Source organism: Psilocybe cubensis, chromosome 12, assembly GCF_017499595.1.
Source record: "Psilocybe cubensis strain MGC-MH-2018 chromosome 12, whole genome shotgun sequence".
Classification (NCBI taxonomy): Eukaryota; Fungi; Basidiomycota; class Agaricomycetes; order Agaricales; family Agrocybaceae; genus Psilocybe; species Psilocybe cubensis.
In genome coordinates, this window is record NC_063010.1 from 1,875,526 (window position 1) to 1,895,357 (window position 19,832).

Consider the following 19,832-nt stretch of genomic DNA (forward strand, 5'->3'; position numbering starts at 1 on the left):
ATCATCGAATCGAAGTCGCGGTCGCGCATCTGCCTTGGATGTCCGTGTTGCTTTTGCACCTGTGTGTTGTCGCTGTTGCGAATCCGACTGTGTGTCTTGCTGAGTTTGAATTGAAAGTGACATAGGTGACAGGTTTGCACCACTGGAGTGCCGCCGGTCTGCATCACCGGAGATGCTGCAGCTGAGTGCTACGGTCTGCCTCACCGGAGTGGCACGGAGTGCAGCATTTCAAACTCCGACACCGTCCACTGCATCAATTGGCAATGGTAGTCTCGCAAGCCAGACCTTCTGAGGTGACCTGATTTTCTAATCTCGGCCCCAGATCTTCGGGAGCGGTCAGCGGAGAATGAAATCGGAGTCAAAATTTATGAGAAAAAAGATGTACAATGAGCCACATTTCAAGCCTTGGACATCCAGCTCCTGGGCTCCTGCTGGTTACTCATCACGCTACGACCTTGTCGAACAAACAAAGGCGGCCCAGGCACGCAAGCCGCTCGCGAGTGGTGCCATTGAAGAGAAGCAAATCGAGCACGCCGGACAGCCGAATGGCGTCAATGGACAGGCGGTCCCTGGGTATACGGCTGCCCCCGGTGTTGGAGCAGGATTCGGAGGCGACGCGGGTGCGGGAGGTCTCCAAGCTCCTCAAACGATGATGAACATGCCTAACTTGATCTCCAAGGCACTCAGGGTTACAGACGGGCTTCGAGTCGCGTTCCACCGCCACCCAGCGATAGCTATACACTGCCTCCTGAAAGTGGGTTCGGGTTCGCGACTGGGGCTGCTGTGAAACCCGGTCCTGGGGGACGTGAGATTACCGTGGACATGGACCCCAGCAGGGGTCTGCAGGGCGGAGTTGGTCTGACCAAGGAAGGCCCTCCGGGAGGTATCGGAATGTCGGAAGCTGATGGACACGGAAACAAGGGCAACAGGTTGGAAGCGGGAGACTTGGGGAGGGTGCTGTGAGTTATCATGACCCTGTTTCCTCTCTGCACTTACATTATTCCACCCATGCTATATATTGGATTATTATAACAGACGACATGATGTCATGATTTCTCCTACATATCATAGTTGTATGATAGCTCGGTGTATTATTTTATTATACGGCTTGCGGGATTCAGAGACTGGTCCCTCAAAATTGATGGTTTTGCGTTCCGTTATCTTATGTGTGGACGTCAGTTTAATTATTCATGGTTTTACCTTAACTCCTACCGCCAGTATGCAGGGGTGACGCGCGTCCATTGTCAGTCGTGTAGTCGTGTATATATCATATAAGTCTCGTGCTGGGAATTTTTTTTTTCCGAAAAAAAAATAGCAATCGGCGTAGCATTGCCGACCTTCAGGGACAGGGGCTGTTAAGGGCCAGTTATCGACGCTTCCGAGGTGGTTCATGTCTAAGCTCATGGCCGATGTACTGTGATTGGGTACCATAGGGCTACAATTCTCGATCAACGTGTACAAGCGAACATGCCTCACCTTTGGTCTTCACCTTTGGTCTGCATTGCCTTCATACACCCCTGTGCTTCAATGCAAGTCTTTATGTGACGTCGAGGTTGGGGGGAGCTGCACATTGCGCAGACGTGGTGTTACGCACATCGTAGATTGAAAAAATATGTGAGAGTTCTGGCAGTTAGGTCGAACCCGGACTTGTTGGGTGGAGTACGGGGTTACAACTGACGATCGTGGTGCGGTGGGAGTCGAGACTTAAAAGCGAAACAGAAACAAGTCGAAAGAAAAAGGGAAAGCGATGGCATGAGCCCTCCGCAGAGCTACTTATAACATTGACCGCCATGAACCGAATGCCAACCAGCGTTCGAGATTCGAGGAATAGACTTAACCCCGGATCTGGTTGAAGGGGCGCGTTGGTACCAATTGATGCAGTGGGCGGTGTCGGAGTTTGAAATGCTTGTTCTGCTGCTCACGTATCTTCCGACTTCGTCACTTTTAGTGACGATCCGACCCTCGCACTCACAGAACTGCAATATTTTCTGACTTTGTTCACACTGTATTCTCTATTCTCAAAATCACTGCATAGTGTCGTGTTCGGGTTACCCGCAACCGATCAACCGGCTCAATTATAAATTTCCTTTTACGACTTCAGTCATTGTGTCATCCATAAATATCTTTTGACTGTAAGTATCACATTCATTGTGTTTCGATTTCCTTTTAGGCTGCCAGATTGTTGTGAGATACAAGCAAAAGTGACAGTGTTGAGCTTTGTAGTAGTATCCATGGTTTCGATTTCCTTTTAGGCTGCCTGATTGTGGTGAAATACAAGCAAAACTGAGAGTGTTCAAAGGTTTTAAGGCCTACCATTTTCTCCGGCGACACAAAAGACCTCAAACCGCGTGGACTTTCAACGGCAGAAAACTCGTCTTTTTTATCTGATTCGCCATATGCCTCCAGTATATGTGTGTCACTGCACGTTTCGGGGTTGTGGAAACGATCCGAATGGGGTCACGCTGTCATGCCGTGTTTACAAGGACCATCAGGCAAGGGAGGAGAAATACCAGCAAGGCCTGAACTATCTGAAGCTTCAAAGAGAAGCTATAGAGAGACAAGAAGACCGAATAGCTCTGGAATTAGACAACATATCCCCGAGTGACCCCATTGCTTCCTTTTCATCCTTTACCCGAGAAGCCAAATACAGAGCCGACCATAAAAAACGTCTGATAGATAATATCAGCCTAGCGCGCAGAGATGTCCAGGCCCTACTCAAAGATATCACAAGCATCGGCAAAGCTCCCATTAATTATCCACCGGCTCATGAGATTGAGCATTCCCTTCACCAGTGTTCGGAAATTCGGAAGTCTGTAGAGCAACCATCCCGAGTGCTCCATACGGCACAAACCAGCGCTCTCCGTAAAGAGCCATCCATTATAGCCATGCGAGAGGCACTGCACACAGACATCGATGAACTCGTGTCACTTACGAACGATATTGAAAGGTCGTGGATTGCGGCCTCGGTTGAACGTCAGGAATACGAACGTTTACGCCAGGGAAAGTCAGACTATAATACTGGTAAGTCTCCCTTCTACATTCATGTAGAGCAGAGTCTTACAGTTCCGCCCTTTAAGACCGGCATTTTGAACCTATATTTGTAGGGACGTCACCTATCATACAGCTCGCATCGTTGATGGTGGTCGTGTGTAATGTAATACTTGGCTTACCACGACGTGGATGCTTCTGGCTTTTCGAAATGTGCGCGTTCATTGTACAGGGAACCGCCGAAAAAGCGTTTGGGAATGGTCGACTGACACCATATTTCATCAATTTACTCTCACTTTTTCCCCGTGATGTGAGAACCCAAACATTGATGTTTCGACTTGACAGTGAAGCCACAATATACGCAGTCTGTCCAAAATGTCATGCTACATATAAGCCAAGCGGAAAAACCTCTCTGCCAGTTTATAGAGAGAGATGCAACTCAAAACGATACAGCAATCGTTGTGGTGAAATACTTGTACAGCCAAAGATCATACAAAACAGGCGTGTCCTACTGCCAATCATTCCGTATGCGGTGTATGACATTCAGGATAACCTTGGCAATGGACAGAAGATGAAGACATTAAATGGAATTATGGGACCTGTTTGGCGGAATCTCCCATTCCATATTCGATGCATGCCCCAGAACATGCTCTTGACCAGAATAATCCAAGGCCCCAAGGAATGTAACGCTGCCCCGACCTGGAAGCAAGCACAGAGTTTACTTGTCAGATTTCAGCGAGTCGCATACCGGCCCAGAGAATTCACGATCAAATCAAAAAGAGTAACACGAACGAGCACTTGTGCAAGGCCGCCTAGTGGGGAAAAGATTACTGAATGTGGAAATCGTGAGGGCGTTTTGGAATTGACCTTGTCCTGTATCTCTATCGTTATATCCCCACTCCTTCTATATGTTGTGCTGTACGGTTAGCAAGACAGATTACAAGTTGTCAAAGTAGAATCATACCAAGATTTGTTGTGAAGTAAGATTTCATTATGGACCTGAATAAAAAAACCTTCAAGTTTGGTGCAGTCTGGAGACACGGATGTGTAACGTGAACATTATGCAAAGACGTGGTGCGCTAAAAATAAAAGACCCTAGGAGACGGTATGGTCTCATCCAAGCACCTTTCCATTTCACTATATTTATATTTACCTTGAACTTGCACGGTTAGCCTCGCGATAAGACTATTACACGGTGACGATGCAAACAACTACTTACGTGGACCAACGACACGTGGCGCGCCAACTTCGCCCAGCTATGCGCATCAGCGACTCAAACCCGACTATATGAGCTATGTTTCCGGCACCAGTAGTAATCGCATGATACCAACTCGTTGTAAATCCACCTTGTGCCCGATATGCATAATGGTGCATCTCCCGTTCTGCGCATCACACAATCCCTCCAATAAGCCTCCCTCTGCGTCAACAAGTCTACCTGGATGACTCGTCCCCACAATGTCGAGGATCCGCAAGCTAGTTGTCTCCATTGACGACATACTTGTGAGCATGAGCGTAGAATGTTTAGAGTGAGGAACGTTGAGTTCTGTTTCCCTTCACCTAGCGTGTCTGTGTTCATCGAGAATATGTATCCCAGCACGTCAAAATCGAGTCGATATATTGGGGAGTAGCTCGCCTCCTTGTCTCCATCTAGCATGTACTTAGATTCAAACATCTGCATCCCGGGGTAAGTGTAGTGGGGAATCTCTACTGACTTGCATTGAAGCACAGGGGCGTCTGCTGCTCTGCGCAAGCGTGTCCGAAGACCTGCCTTGCTGAAGAGGCTGATGACCGCAGAAGAGTTGGCCCCTCTTTTCAATGTATGTTGCGTGTTACTTGAATGTCTGTCATCTCATGTTCTGACGATGTTTTCGTAGAACGATGATTATGTTTGTACAGCTACTCTCTGATGCCCTGTCTTACATCTCAGACAAATGTTATTCTGCGAACAGATTGGATGGTCTGGCTTCACAAATGTTGGATACCCCAAGACCGTTCCAACTGTACGTGTTTCCATCATCACTACCTGAGACAATTCAAGTGAAATCGTGTCATTTTCCAGGCCAATCGCAAACCATATAGAAGCGAACAACCTACAAGACGATCCTGCCACCAAGAAAAAGTTCAACCTTTTCGTAGGATCCAGTGTTGGCCCTAAGTGGAGGACAGATGGGCGAGATTCGATATGTACGCTTCATCTCACATTTACTTCACGACTACACGTTTAGGATCGCGCGGCGGTACCCCCATCAGGTCGGAAAAGACATAGCAAAGGGAATCAATGCAGGAAGGATTGTGTTTGCAGATAAACACTTGTTCAGTGCGTCTTTTCTTTGTACCTCCTTTCTCCGACACCCCACTCACTTCCATTCCCAATGAACCAATAGTGTTTCCACAAGATCTCACATACGGCTACTACTCCCTCCGCCGCAATCACGGGGACCCATCCAAGCCTCTGGACTGGGCCATCGTCGAAGCGACCGCCATTACTGAAGAGGGAGGTATCGTCCCCGGTGCGTCAGTGGGGGTGACACCCTAGATTCTGCAGAGCGCGGAGAAGATTGGTGTCAGAAGAGGTGTAGCTTGACCTGTCGAGTTCAATTCCAAAATTGTGTCCCCAAGTGAGTAAATATAAAATACATGAGTAATGTATGCTCAAATCAAATCTCAATTTCCTTTTCAAAAGCCACGGAAAGCCGCCCGCGTCCTCTCACACTTGTGTACATCGGCGAAACACGAAAAACCGACGCGTAGAACGACGAAGAGGTCCACGGGATTGCGAGAGGCACATGGCAAAACCACCTACACAGCGCACCTCCCTGGCTGCCCATCACGCGCTCGTTCAACTTGGATCGCGTGTCCAGTCGGTCTCTGCGGGAGAGGGTCAGGTTTGGGGGCGGGAGTCGTGCACGACGCGAAGAAATGGTGGTGGTGGTGATGAGCGCGTCAGGCAGACTGTCAAGGTGAGTGGTGTTCACTGTGCATAGTACTCACCCTCGTGTCTTCACTAGGCAGTGGGTTAGCTTGCCATGGTCGCTGTGCAATGGGACGTCAGTATTGAACGACACGTCGCAATGGTTCAACTAACCCTCTCTGCCGTCGTCTCCCTCTCATCGCTGTCTATGGCGCCGGAATAGTGTCAGAGTGGAATGTGGAGTCTACCGAGGTGAGTCGTGGACACCGTACACAGCACTCACCGTCCGATGTGCATCACCCAGCGCGTCAGCTTGTCGTTAGAGCTGTGCACCCACCGTCAGCACTGAAAGACATGTCAAGTCAGTTCAGCTTACCTTGTCACCGCCGTTGTCTTCCTCATTCGCAGTCGCATTCGTGGTGCACACACGTCTGGGGGTTGTTCGGAGAGGTGCCAGCATTCGGCGTACATCCCACAGATAAGCACTCACTATTGTACGTGTCTGCGACTCTCCCGTCGCGTCGCGTTGCCCGTTGTCAACGTCTGTGGATCAGTAGAACGGTGTCTGCGATGGGGCAAGGAGTGAAGGTACATTGTTTGATGCAAAGCTTTTTCCCAAACAAAGCCTAATTATTCCTTCGACATCGCGAAAGGTACGTTTTTTGCCAATGACCCTCTGGACCAAACAGAGACCTCCCCTTTCGACTAACTCGACCAACCTTCGACCACTGCGCACAAATGGTCAGATTATTTTACAAGAATTATGTACAACTATTAGTATCCCTCCTAAGCCTCAGCAAGGCTCTGATTTTCAAGGGTAATTTAAATGTAAAATGGGATAACAAACCGTTCTTTGATCTTACCTGTACATCTTTCCTATTGGTACCCAAACTCTGAATTGAAAAATACACAATTGAGGATTGGGTGGCGTGTTACTTGTAACACCACTCTTCAAGCTTCAAAATCCACGCTTAGTATATGTCGGGACTCGATATGACACATGAACGTTGAATTCCACGTTGGAATGCTAAGGGTATGGGCCAAGGTATGGGCATTAAGTAATTATGTTTTATTCTCGTACATGAATTGGCAACGATACTATCCCATAGTCTGTCCGTCTGTGGTGTTGATAAATTCCATGAGCTCACGCAATACCGTGTTAGCCATTCCTATTTTCCCTCTTCTACCACAATTTGGACAGAGATATATTCGTCTGAATCCTCTCCATTTCCTTTCATATTGAGATATGCATCTATTGCAGCACCCATGTCCGCATTCGAATGAACTAATTGGCAGTTAGTGATTCAGCCGTAAAGTCGAATAGAGAAAATTTACTGACAGTGACGAATGTTTGATGATCGATGAACATAGTGAACATCGTGCGTGACGAATGATCAAAGCTTTTAACTTCCATTACGGATGTCAGTAGTTAATCATTTCCTCTCTGTAAAAGCACAAACCGCGTCGAATTGGTCTGCGTACTGTTCCGCGTAACCGCTGTTGAAGGACACGTCACCCTGAAAATCACTAACATTAGCAAAATCTTTATGCTCGACGCAACAAGAAACTTCAAACGCACATTTCCGACTTCAATACCGAAAGCTTCGGTAACTCTGATGACATGTTCGATGCTTGTGACATTCTAGCTAGAGCTATCAGAAAAGGGATAGGCCTTTGTACAGGTGGCTCCTACGTTCTTGCAATCGACCAACTCCTTTTCTATCTGTTAAATGGGACATGAAACCATGGGTAAGACGATGAAGGTCACATGAATTAACCTTTTCGAAAGCCAAGAGTTTTGATTGCAGTTCTTCTTTGTAAATTTCTCGTATGTGTTGGAGTTCTCTCAATCTCGCATCAAGTTTCTAAGTCATGAATTACACACTATAACTAATTGACACCGTGCGTATGCTCACCGTTCTAATCATAGTATGGATAGGGAGGTTGCATACCGTTTCCGACATTGCAGAGTAGTAAACTGGACCAATTGGGGTTTACAGTGGAGCAATGTATCCCACTCTTTTAAATATTAACCCTCCGTGTTCAGTATGAAATTGATTTGCTTTGCATAGCCTCCGCCCATCGATCTCCGAACTCTTTCAATTTTCAGCCAGATCTACGCGGAACTATCGTACATCCATTGGGATATATTTATTTTCACATCGCCAGATACCACAGACCTACTATCCTACATATAACAATCATTCACTTCGCTCAGTATGAGGAATACTGAATTTTAATGTTCCTAACAATCGGTTAGCGTCAGCATGTTAAACTCTTCACAATTCTGATTGGGATACTTCAGCAGCAACCTGTGAATTGATTCGGAGCAAAGGGAGGGTGCGCAACCGCGGCGTTGACAATTAGGGACACTGATGGCGATGAGATGTGAGATTGAGGGCTTGTTAGTTTGAAGAATTGGGTGGGTATAGACACACAATGTAGCTACTTTACCAGATATACGGTAACAAACGAATGAAGAAATATCCAACCAGACGGGAAATGCGAGACCATCAACTACAAGGCGCATCACAGTCATGGGACACACAAGTAACCGCAGCACTACTCGAACACCCACGCCGCAATACTGAACATTGAAAAATCCACTGTTCCACTGTGAAATATGGAAAGTAAAATCATCTCCTCACTTCAAATCATAGATAGCATGGTCTAAAGCGGATCATAGGACTGCGGATAAGAAGAGTAAAATCCCAGGGGCACTGATTTTATGCAGTGGCAGCGGTGCAGGCTATTACAGTGGCGGAAGTTAAGTAAGTTGCTTTCCCTGAAATACTGTAGAGTCATTGACGATGAAACAAACCTGATCTCTTCGTGTGGGCGTAATTAACACACAGCCTCGACAAATATCATTCCCAGAGTGTACATAGTTGTTTGCGGTTCACCCAAAACTGCTATGAACTGAGCACTTGGCAGTCGATTTCACTCATATACCTATTGTTCCTATGTTTGATAAAGCGTTGGCGAGTCAGTAAGGTACGTTCGTTCCAGATTCAGATAGTAAAGTGTGTGGTCCCCTCATCGGGATCCGAAACAGAGAAACTTGCGGGTGCCACTGATTGCAAACCTGAGACTCTCAGATGGTACCTCTATTCATGATCTTTGGACAACGGATCTCTACTTATCTGTAATACTCGACAACACATATCTTTTACTGCATTTGAACATGGTGTACGCATTGTGGCGATCACACACATGTGGCTTTGATGGCATCACATTGTACCTTAATCGTCCAATCCTGGAGGTACACAGGGACCTGCTAAGCATTTCCTTTGTTCCATAATAGCGCACCCGTATCCGGTCACATTTTGGACCTAGAGGCGCACCTATACGCAATTATAAACGCTGAATATCTCCATTTGTCGCAGATTACATCTTTTCTATATAGTCGAGCGCCTCGAGAGTGTCCTGTATCGCGTTTCATTGTATTCAATCCTATTCCTTCATCTACTTCTCTTTGCTAACACCTTTGAATCATCCTAATGTCTACACCAAACACTGACACGTATTTTACGTCCACCCTGCGCATGGTGGATGAGACTCGGAGTCCAATCTACACGCCTCCTTCAACTCCGACGCTTGAAATAACATCTAATGTGCGCTCTACGCATCCGCTCAAAACGTTTTAAAACTTACCTTGTCTTCTTGCGACATAGATACGCCCATCTGACGACGTGGCCGTAAGAGTAAGCGAATTATTTCTTTTCCAGAAGCATTGGACGTTGATATTTAATCACAGGATGGGATTCTTGCGCTGATGACACATCATGATGTCAGTATCATATACTAGACGTTCTTAACACTTTCCTGATACAATTTCGATACCAGACACCCGAAAGTAAATCGACGGTCAGGATCATTCGATCTGCGTCTCAAAAGCTCGAGGGACAGGTTAGTATCTTATCCAGTCTCCGTGGTGACATTGATAGGTTGATCGCTGGCATCAGGAATCAGCTCTCAGCCCAATCATTGATAAGGTAAGCTTACTTGAAAACATGAACTACAAAACAATATATTAAATTAGAATCAGGAAAGCGAAAGGGCCCCAGTTCCCTGCTCTGCACAGAATATTCAGCAGCAGCATCGTGTAGCTGGACATACCGCCGTTCCGGGAGACACTGTAATCAGTGCCGCGCAAGTCGGAGATTCTGCGGAGATGTATGCGTTGAGATACGCGTATGAAAACCGTCTTCACGCTGTCAGCCTTGACCTCCACCAAACAAGAGGAGAGTTGGAGGATGTGAGGATGATGCTTGCTTCTTCTATGCTTGATTATGACAAGATGGTCACCGAATACCACGAGGTAACGCAAGCATCAATCCTAGAGCGCCAACAGACCGAGGCCCTACTCGAACAAGCAAAGGTTGAGCTGACTACAATTAAAGAAGCTTATCGGCAGGGGGTGGAGCATGCATTTGCGGAACACTGGAGGTCCGAAGCGAAGATTCATAGCTTGGCAGTTGAGGTTGAAGAGGCAAGGAGGTTCATCGCGGAGCAAGCTAAGATCCAACATGGACTTGACATGCGCTTAAAGTCCGAGACTGTCTCTAGAGAGCAGACGGACAAGAATATCGACACAATGCGAAGATGCATGGAAGGTAAGCTAAATGTTTGTCACGGTGACGCAACCTTAACTTGTCGTGCTTTAAGATATCCTTGCTCAAGAAACACAACGGTTCTTAGAAGAACGTGCGACGGCGGCGACGGTCGGAGCCGTGATCGAGGAACTCAGTACCCAGCTTGATCATGGGAATTTTGGTAAAGCAGAAGAGCATCACTTCGAGGTCAAGGCTCAAGGAACAGAACCACCGCAAGGGGCGGCCGTGCACTCGCAAAATGGCTATCATACGGTGTTCCTCACACTTCGCAATCTCATTTTCCATCTTCAAGAACTTTGCACGCATATGAGAGGAAAGGGTTTAATCATTGACTTCTTAGGTTCATTGATTTCTACCTTGAGGACACGAAACGTGGACGGCGCAGGGAACCTGGTACGAGTATACCACCATTTTTTATTCATATCAATGGACTCATATCATAATTCTCAGGCCGATATGAGTGGTGTACAAACTGCGAGCGTACGATTGTCTGACACGACTCTGTACAACCGCCGTGAGACCCTCTCAAAGGCGCAGCAGGAGAGAAACGATGAACTGGCCCAACACAGATTGACGATTAAGGTGAAAAACTTTTAAACTTTCCTGACATTTATATCTTTGTCTAATCTTCTTCCGACAGTTGCCGTGCGCCGGGTTAAAGTCAATAACTAAACCATCCAGCATCTCGGTCAAAGGAGATGAGTTAAAGTGAGATGTGTATTCTCTCTCTTTCCCAGGTTCAGTGGGCCTTTCTCGTCATATGTTATACTGTATATGTAGTTATTGGTGTGCAACACCTCGTGGTTTGAGAAGTTGTATACACCATTTTTTAAAGAGCAATTTCATGATGTTATACCCCCTACGCGCTGCAGCCCTATGGTGCCGCACATGGATATGGGCCATGATAGTCACCTGAATAGGGGTAAATGTGCCTAATTAATCGTGCGAGTTAGCCAAATTCAATGTTTGTTAAAACTGCCACAGCTACGTACTAGTTGAAGCGACAAGCCTCCTTCCTTTGTTCTGAGAGTGGCGATCGTCTCGCTGTCACGGTGGATGTTTATGGCGTGAGATTTGTACATTTATGAGCGAGCCGCGCAATCATGCTGGCGCAATATTTTTGAGTAATTTGCATTTGTTTACCGCGCATTTGTTGCGAGGCTCACAATTCGACTCAGAGAGCTTAGCATATCTCCAGCGAGCCATAATATTTATTGAGCGAGCTCTTTAAAAGCCATCTTCAAAGGTGTACTTCCTTCGTGTCATTCATGCTATTTCACTCTACTGCACATAATTCTGTCTTTTGTCCGAGTTTCTGGAAGATATCCTTGTAGAATTTCTGTACATGGCATTCATTGCCGTATTGACGACTCACTTGTTTACTACCACTCAGATCATACTATTGATTCTTTGAGGCGAATGGCGAGCCGCGCAACAAATGCGTGGGAAACGACGGCAAGTATTGCGCATGATTGCGCAATGTACAAGTCTCACCCAGGGGGCATCCACCGGAGCTTACCGAGAAAACAAAACAACCCCTCCCTTGAGGTCAAGGGAGTGGCTGTGTTGCCGGGGCGGCAAACGCTGATGGTCACACTAATGTCACCATTACTGATCTGTGTGGAGACGTCTCAAAAGAGGGGAAGGACCTAGTGTAGACATATCTAACACAGCTTGACATATTCTGGATACTAAACTATGTCGTATTTCTTAAGCATCCTCAACAACCAGTACTAATGTCTTTGGGTCTCACCCCATAGGATGTTTGGCAACACAGCCACTTCCCACACTCATATCCCATCCTCCTAACGCATTGCATACCCACACCTGCACACAAAGCGAATGGGTACTTGTTTTTCTCATACTCCAACTGTAATTTTTAGCAAGGTAAACTGGAGACCGGAGACAAGATCATGGTGATAAGGGACATGTGCATATGGGATGTGTGTTATCAAGGTGCGTCGGTATTGTCACATACGTTGGGCTCGATCGTCCTACCGTCGTGCGCATACACGCTCGCCCTCCTTCAGATTATTTTTATGATGGTATGGACACGACATGGGACGGATCTACGGTCAGTAAAACTCACGAGTACATCCGACAGGGTTTGAGAAGGTGGTTGGATGCCTGGGTGGGTTGTGGCGAGCTGTTGTCGTTATGGAGGTCTGCGCAATCACGATTTCGTACTCAGAGGCTGCCACATAACGCTGGTCATTCTATTGCCGCCTATTTACCTATGCCTATGCATACACTTATATCCACACCCTTTGTGACTCCACGCACACCGACGACAGCTCCAACACGCGGGGACGTAGACCATTGCGTGCCTCCCAGCTCAACTCATAAACAGGCTTTTTCCACCAAGAATTCCAGCTCTGCACGTCTTTATATCTTCCCCGCGTCGTCGTCGATCCAGCGCTGATATCTTGAACGCACCTCCTCTCCCTCACCCGACGCCCTCCCGCAACGTTAGTACCAACAATAGCATCAAACGCACACAGTACGTCAGCGAAAATGACACGTGCGCCTATCATTCTTCGTGTGCTTGGGCACCTTTACCATACAGTCAGTAGAGAATGAGAAGGACAAAGAGAATACGCGCGCTGGGTCCGTCAATTCATGGGCGTGACGTCGAGCTCGAATACGAGTCCGAGTTTTACACCGGCAGCTCTTCGTGGTGTTTCGGTCTGTTTCAATGATAGCAACAAGTGATAGGCTCTGACTCGGCTCTAGTAAATGATATCAAACCCCCGCTCCTATTGCTTCGGTCTCTTTTCGTTCGTTGAAGACGAGGATATCATTGCTAACCCGGACGACGATCAGATTTTCATTTCCACTCCGATCTTAGCGGTCGAGGGGTCCCGAAATTTAGGTGCAGGATGCGCTGCTTGTAATTTACTTGGACAAGGTTTCTGCGCATGCAGGTTGTACATGAGACATAGCTCGAACCGAGGGCAGTCGCTGGAAGAGGCCCAGATCGCTTAGGAGGACGAGGAGGATCGGAGGATGATGGAGGAAATCCGTAATATCATTCCAGCCCATATGGAAACCATGCGCCTACACCTATTTTGTTGGGTTGTTGTGCGTACGTCCTCAAACTTGATTTTCTTTTCGTACCGGGATTTGTAGTTGGTCTAGGACTGAGTCATTTAATCAAGTTTTATTTCCTTTGGCATAGGTTTAGATTGTACTGCTACAAGTCTGCGCTGCATAATGTGTATTTGTGTATAGTATATTCTAGTTAAGTTTGAGGTGAAACTGTTACTGTAAGCTTTCCACGATTTTCGAGAGAGGGAAGTACCAATTTTATCGCCGTCTCTATCTCGAGTTGTTGGTCGTAAACACTGAGATACTCCGCAGAGCCTGGATACCGCGCCAAGAGGTCTATGCCGTCTAAAAGAGGAAACCTATCCATGTTCAAGAGGTTGTCCAGCACTGACCATGCCTCAACCGGGCCAGCGGAGACGTCCTGTGCGGAGAAGAATATATGGTCCAAAATCAGTGTAAAACGTTGAAGGTTTCCCGGCCACGCTCGAAGAATCGTGTTCACGTGCCGCAGGTACAACCTGATCGGTAATGGCGCGATTGACTTTCGACCATCCGTGGGTCCGTAGCGCAAAGTTAAGTGGTTGATTTTTTTTAGCTTCGACGAATATATCAGTGTTGGTGTCAAAAAAAGTTGAAAAATATCTGTAGAACCGATATCATGAACGCGAAGAGCTTGACAGGATACGAAAATAACGTACCATTTGAATCAAATACGATGTACAAACTCTTTATCGACGGGAAATGTTTTACCAAAGAGTTGCATTCCTTGTTAATATCCCGAAATGTCCAAGAAGTCTGATCAATCCGTAGATACATCATCTCGAGGCAAGGTCCTTGAACGTTGATGCTTTCTTGAGATGCTGGATAGAGATTGCAAACAACCGGAATACTGGAGGCTTCAATCATCTGGAGACGTGGAAGTGAGAAACTGATGTTCGAAACCACAGTGCTTGCAGATCTGGATAAACCACAGTTAATAACCGTCAAATTTGATATCGACGTATTTTTTAAGATGTCCCTGGGGAGATCTCGCACGTTGCAGAACCGAAGCGCTACCAATGTAGGAGATTGAATGGTATGGAGCAAGGATTGCAGAACACGAGAGGGCAAAGAAGAGAATGCCAGACCGTGAAACTCGAAGGTATGCACCCGAGCTTCTGAATGACGGAGGGAACCCAAAATAAATTCTATGCCTTGAATGCTTTCTTCACATAGAGTGGTTGCTGGAATGCCATAGAATGAAGTTGCTGGCGAAAACATTTGGAAACTTTGAATGTGGCTGAGTATGCCGAGTTTCACGTCTGGGAGATCAATAAGACTTCGAAGGTGTTTAATTCTTGAGAGAAACATCTCTTCATTGTCCCCCGAAAGGCGAACAGTTCTGAAAAGGTGCTGCTTCGCGCTCCACCTGAAGCTAGGCGAGACTTTGAGGCATGTGCGCAACGTTTCCGCGCATTCCGGCTTGAGGACGAACTGGTCGCTATAAGCGGCGATGGCGTCAATAATACAAGTTTGGATCTCGGGAGGGACCTTTTCTTCAGACATGGGCGTTTGACTCCATGTAAAGCATTATTTCCACATATAAGTAGTAGGTATGGCTTCTGTACATCTTGGCCTAACGTCCTGTCGACGATTTCATTATTCAAGAAGTAATTCAAGAAGTAAAAATGTTGTTGAACTGCAGCACTACAATTGCAAGGAACGTCAAATTTCGGATTATAAGCACTTGACCAGTCAATAGACATACGGTATGCCTGGTATGCCAAATTTGGCGCGCTTAGTTGGAACCGAATCATCAAAACCGTAAAGGTACATCTGAGATCTGAGATTTGGTCTAACATCATACAGTTTACGATGTGTCATATGCACATCTCAGCAGGTACGGTGAATCTTGATATGCGTTTTCTACATCATGGCATCTGTATTCCGCCCTGTACATATCTAAAGATCTGCGATTCATGAGCTTGCAGGATGTAGGTATAAGTAAAGCGCGCGACTTTGTCTGATAGATGCTGTCGCCTTCGAGTTCGCCTCTGTGTTTTTTTACTAATTTCATCCACTTTCCGGGTCGTTTCTCGCATACGTTTTTGAAATGCGTCTCTCCACATTTCTGGCCTTGGTATATGTAACTGTCGGTGCAAACTCCATCGTGCAGAGGGACGGCTATCCCCGTGAGTCCCTATCTCCTCACCTTATTTGTTCATTGCTAACACATACAAATATCATATGGGATGCTTCAATTTTGATGCACCAGCATGCTCCATTCCTTGCGTGACCAATGCCGACGTCGGAAAATGTATAACTATGACCGATACACATTGTCTTTGTACAGACCCTACTTTCGTGAACAACACGACTCTGTGTATTTACCAGGCCTGTTCCGGTCAGAGCCTTGAAGATGCGCTCGCGTTCTCGCGCAGTCTGTGCCTCAAAGTCGTACGTGTTACTCTTAATATTTTTTGGTTTTTGCGCTGACTGAGACACTGTCGTCTTGTCTTTGCAGGGCGTTACTCTTACCTCGTCAGTGACCAACCCAACAAGCACACCCTCTTCATCCATATCGAGCGCAATTTTATCCAGCTCTGCTGCAGCAACTTTTCACAGTGCAACCTCCAACACCATTATCAGCGCCACCCTCGCTGCTGGCCTCACAGTTCTACTTATCTTAGTTCAATGATTCCATGGTTATCAATGACGTCTCGATTTTTTCCTTCAAGGTTACGTAGCTAGATTGTACGTATGTACACGGGCTTGGGCTCCGAACTCTCTAATATAACTCTATATGGATAAAATGTTGCAATCAAAATCTCACAAACAAAGCGATTAGGTTAGCATCATTTTGTTAATCAGCAAAACGTTTGCGAATAGAGGCTAGCTATAAACTACCATCAAACAAAGCACGTTGTGGAGGAATGTTGTAAATTAGCGACGCCAAACAACCCCAACTGACTCCACAGATTGTTGGCACCGGCGCGCTGCTTTCACTTTGTTGATGTATTCTTTCAAGGGAGGGAAGTCGAAGGAAGAAGGAAGTGTGTATATATTTAAATATTGCTTGTTATTTACTGTGCAACTATGTAATATGTTCAGACTCAAATTTCAAGTCAGTCAGACATTTCTCAGGATTAAAATGAATATCTAAATATGTCTAGCTCATGGTCAGTCAGCCGTTCTACTGCCAAGAATGATGTTTCCTAATAAGCGACTTATAAGTGTGTCACAATCACTGATGTTCGATTAAGAAAATGAAGTGCCATGGGGGCGTATCTAGATCCAGGTACCCTCGAATACAACAGTTGAAAATCTTGTTAATTAGGGCGAATCGTTAGGTTTATATCACACTCTGAAATGTACCTGGAAAAGCCGATCGACTGCTCGGGGAAGAGGCACAACTAAAGCTGACGACGACTCACTCTATCGAAGTAAGTGACCGCAGAAACAAGATTTAATAATTGACCAAACAACCAACCTTGTTCCAAAACCGTCCACGTACCTGTGAAATTGCCACTCGGCACTGTGACGCGACTTCTAACTTGAAGCCTTTCAAGAGCATACAATGCCTTCCATTCAGAGCATACGCAATTCACGCAAATCAACGGGGTATCACTATGAATCGCTTTGACCAGACGCTTTTTCCATCTATGGAAATTCGTCATCTAAATATAAAATCGAGCTAGGCGCCTCCTCACCGAACCTCACCCAACCATACTCGATTTTTATTCGCGTGATAGAAAACTCCTGTTATCTGCCTTCTGCCTCAATATGTCACACAGCGTCAATCGAAATCCTCTTTCGACGTCTTACGGCGCAGATTTCTCCCCCTCACAGTCTCCAAAGTTGTTAGGACCGCAGACACGCGTTAAGTCCGTTTTGTGTTAAAATACGTTAAATTCTGACGCGTTAAATACAGTTACGTCGTTCTAAGCGCGCAAAGGCGAGTAAATGCTGTTTGTCTGCGCCATTATATCTTTCTGATTTAACCACTATAGAGTTACAGACCCAATAAAAGATTGGAGGACAGGGACGCGTCTCAGATGCACCGGACCCAGTCTGCGGCCACATATCTTGTTGGTCAATCTGTTGAGAAACAAGTAAGTTTCCCTGGTCCGTGTATTCCCAAGATATGTGTTGATATCTGACTCGTTATATTTGTGGCGGCTGTTTGATTGCAGAACGACAGTCGGATGTTACTTGACCACCAAGTGCCCGATAGTGTACAGTCAGTATCGCATAAGCAGGCGGACCTAATCCCGGAGACAGAGGTAAGAAAATTCTCTGCCTTCCTCTGTGTTCTCACTGTTGACGTGTTTAGTCCCAGATTAATGAATTAAACCAACTACATGTCAGTTGTCGAGACATGCATAATGGGCCGTGTGCTGGCCTTCAAGACATAAGACGCGACTACGAGAAGCATATTAATGCTATTAATCATTACCGTGAAATTGAGAGAAAGGAATTGAACGAGACAAAGATGATGCTCACTTCTTCCATGCTAGACTATGCAACACTGCTCTCCGAATTCCAACAGGCGCAAGATGCATCAGACTCCCAGAATCAATACTTTCAAACAATTATCCATAAATTGTCGACTGAGCTAGATGCGACAAAGGCTACCTATTGGAAAGACGTCCAGTCTATTCTTCTTGATTACCAAAGGTCCGAGGCAAAGCTTCGTATAATGCACGACGAGGCGATTGCAGCGCAGAGGACCCTTGAAGAGCGGACTAAAACCCTAAATGAGCTGGAAATTCTCTTGGAATATGAGGGAGCAGCTCGTGAGCAGCTCGACGAAGACCTTGCTTATGCACAAAATGCTCTGGCCAGTGAGTGTGAGGTTACTGCTCAGACTCCGGCTAACCAAGGCTGTATTTCAGGCGCCCTTGCTCGCGAATTGCGCCAGTCCGAAGCCCAACAATCTAGAGAACGATTAGTCGAGGATTTTATTACAAGGCTAATCGCCCAGATTTCCGATGCTACGCACGTTGATCAATGTGACATCTCGTCGCACCAAACCCCCGAGGCAATCGATGTTCTAGCAAGGTATCGTACGTTGGCGGCAATTATTGGAGAATTTTCGACGGTTATTGAAACAAACAAGGGATTGACTACGATGATGTAGATTAACATCAGCGGCTCTTATAGAAGTTTGTAACGTTGAAGTGTGTATTGGTTGGAAAAAGAGATAGATTATATTGTACCGGTATTGAACGATTCCGACATAATTCTAGATTACAATCCAAGATGAAAGGACTTGCATCTCAAAATTGCGAGCACGAAAGCACAGAACAAAAGTGGATACCCAATCGGCTTGCTGAGAATGTTTCCGCGATTGAGGACAAAGGTGAGCGCATCCATGAAGGTGTGTAATTTTCTAGTGATTCAGGCGGGTCTGATATTTGCCTTTCCAAGCTCTTTGTATCGAATGTGTAAAAATTGCGCACGCGCAATGCGCTGGAGTGAAGAGATTACTCTGATTCAAGAAGAAATGAGACATACGCCGGCATTCCTGGAATGGCAGGCCGACTGGTGGAAAGGCCATGGACAAAAACTGGATCACGTCGATTCCGTTACTATGGAAGGAATGAGTGCTTATTGCCAACGTCAAGCAGCACTGAGATCAGGCTTGCGGGACCGTTTTAAAGAGAATTGGAAAGATGTTGAAACGTGGGTCAATTGGGGAAACGAAAAGGCTACATCGGGTGATCTCGATACTGATGATTTACAACCTATTGAACCCAGTAGTTTACTAGACTAATTTGCATCTGGGCGCCCCCAGTCGACAATGTGTATTCATACCTGTAGTGATAATGTAAATGCGAACAAAGGTGACCCCAGAAGAGTAATAAGAGCAATGTGATTGTCAAAAGGGAAGCATGAGCAGCCCAGTGTATGCCCAGGCATGAGTATTTCTAGGCTGCCATTGCGAGAAAGGGTGGGGACATTCAAAAAGAAGAGTAGTGACGCACCCAGAACCCAATATGATACCTTTTCCCAATGCTTGCCTATCTATCCTCCGAGTTGTCACTCCTTGCGATAGGAATGTGGCTGGTGGATGGCGTCGAAAAAGCGGCAACAGAGAGCACTCGATGAGGGGTGAGAGACAGGTGGCGACAAGGGTGCTGACGCGTTGGAACGGGTAGTCACGTCACCACAATCACACGTGGGGGTCCCGCCTTGGCCTTGGCACTAATCCCGCCATTGCCCTAGATTGGAATGAGTGCATGCGCCGTATAGCGGTCGTTGAGCAGTCGGTAATGTACAATGGCGGG

At 46.4% G+C, this 19,832-nt stretch overlaps 5 protein-coding genes across 5 annotated transcripts; all 5 read left to right on the top strand.

Moving 5' to 3' along the window:
- Window positions 1-379: 379 nt before the first annotated feature.
- JR316_0012551 (uncharacterized protein) lies at window positions 380-963 on the top strand (the record flags this gene model as incomplete). The annotated part of the gene is made up of 2 exons (XM_047898176.1): window positions 380-620; window positions 680-963. The coding sequence occupies 2 exons, from the start codon at window positions 380-382 to the stop codon at window positions 961-963; spliced, it is 525 nt and encodes a 174-aa protein (XP_047743065.1).
- A 1,433-nt stretch (window positions 964-2,396) lies between these two features.
- Window positions 2,397-3,153, top strand: JR316_0012552 (uncharacterized protein; the record flags this gene model as incomplete). Its single annotated transcript, XM_047898177.1, has 2 exons — window positions 2,397-3,021; window positions 3,125-3,153. The coding sequence occupies 2 exons, from the start codon at window positions 2,397-2,399 to the stop codon at window positions 3,151-3,153; spliced, it is 654 nt and encodes a 217-aa protein (XP_047743066.1).
- Window positions 3,154-4,640: 1,487 nt separating this feature from the next.
- JR316_0012553 (Acetyl-CoA hydrolase) lies at window positions 4,641-5,524 on the top strand (the record flags this gene model as incomplete). The annotated part of the gene is made up of 6 exons (XM_047898178.1): window positions 4,641-4,672; window positions 4,712-4,805; window positions 4,863-4,874; window positions 4,938-4,988; window positions 5,214-5,238; window positions 5,307-5,524. 6 exons carry the CDS (start codon window positions 4,641-4,643, stop codon window positions 5,522-5,524), a joined length of 432 nt encoding a protein of 143 aa, XP_047743067.1.
- A 3,875-nt stretch (window positions 5,525-9,399) lies between these two features.
- Window positions 9,400-11,227, top strand: JR316_0012554 (uncharacterized protein; the record flags this gene model as incomplete). The annotated part of the gene is made up of 9 exons (XM_047898179.1): window positions 9,400-9,513; window positions 9,574-9,603; window positions 9,657-9,689; window positions 9,746-9,808; window positions 9,865-9,894; window positions 9,942-10,515; window positions 10,568-10,908; window positions 10,966-11,097; window positions 11,156-11,227. 9 exons carry the CDS (start codon window positions 9,400-9,402, stop codon window positions 11,225-11,227), a joined length of 1,389 nt encoding a protein of 462 aa, XP_047743068.1.
- Window positions 11,228-17,597: 6,370 nt separating this feature from the next.
- Window positions 17,598-18,682, top strand: JR316_0012555 (uncharacterized protein; the record flags this gene model as incomplete). The annotated part of the gene is made up of 3 exons (XM_047898180.1): window positions 17,598-17,654; window positions 17,736-17,825; window positions 17,882-18,682. 3 exons carry the CDS (start codon window positions 17,598-17,600, stop codon window positions 18,680-18,682), a joined length of 948 nt encoding a protein of 315 aa, XP_047743069.1.
- Between the last annotated feature and the right edge of the window lie 1,150 nt (window positions 18,683-19,832).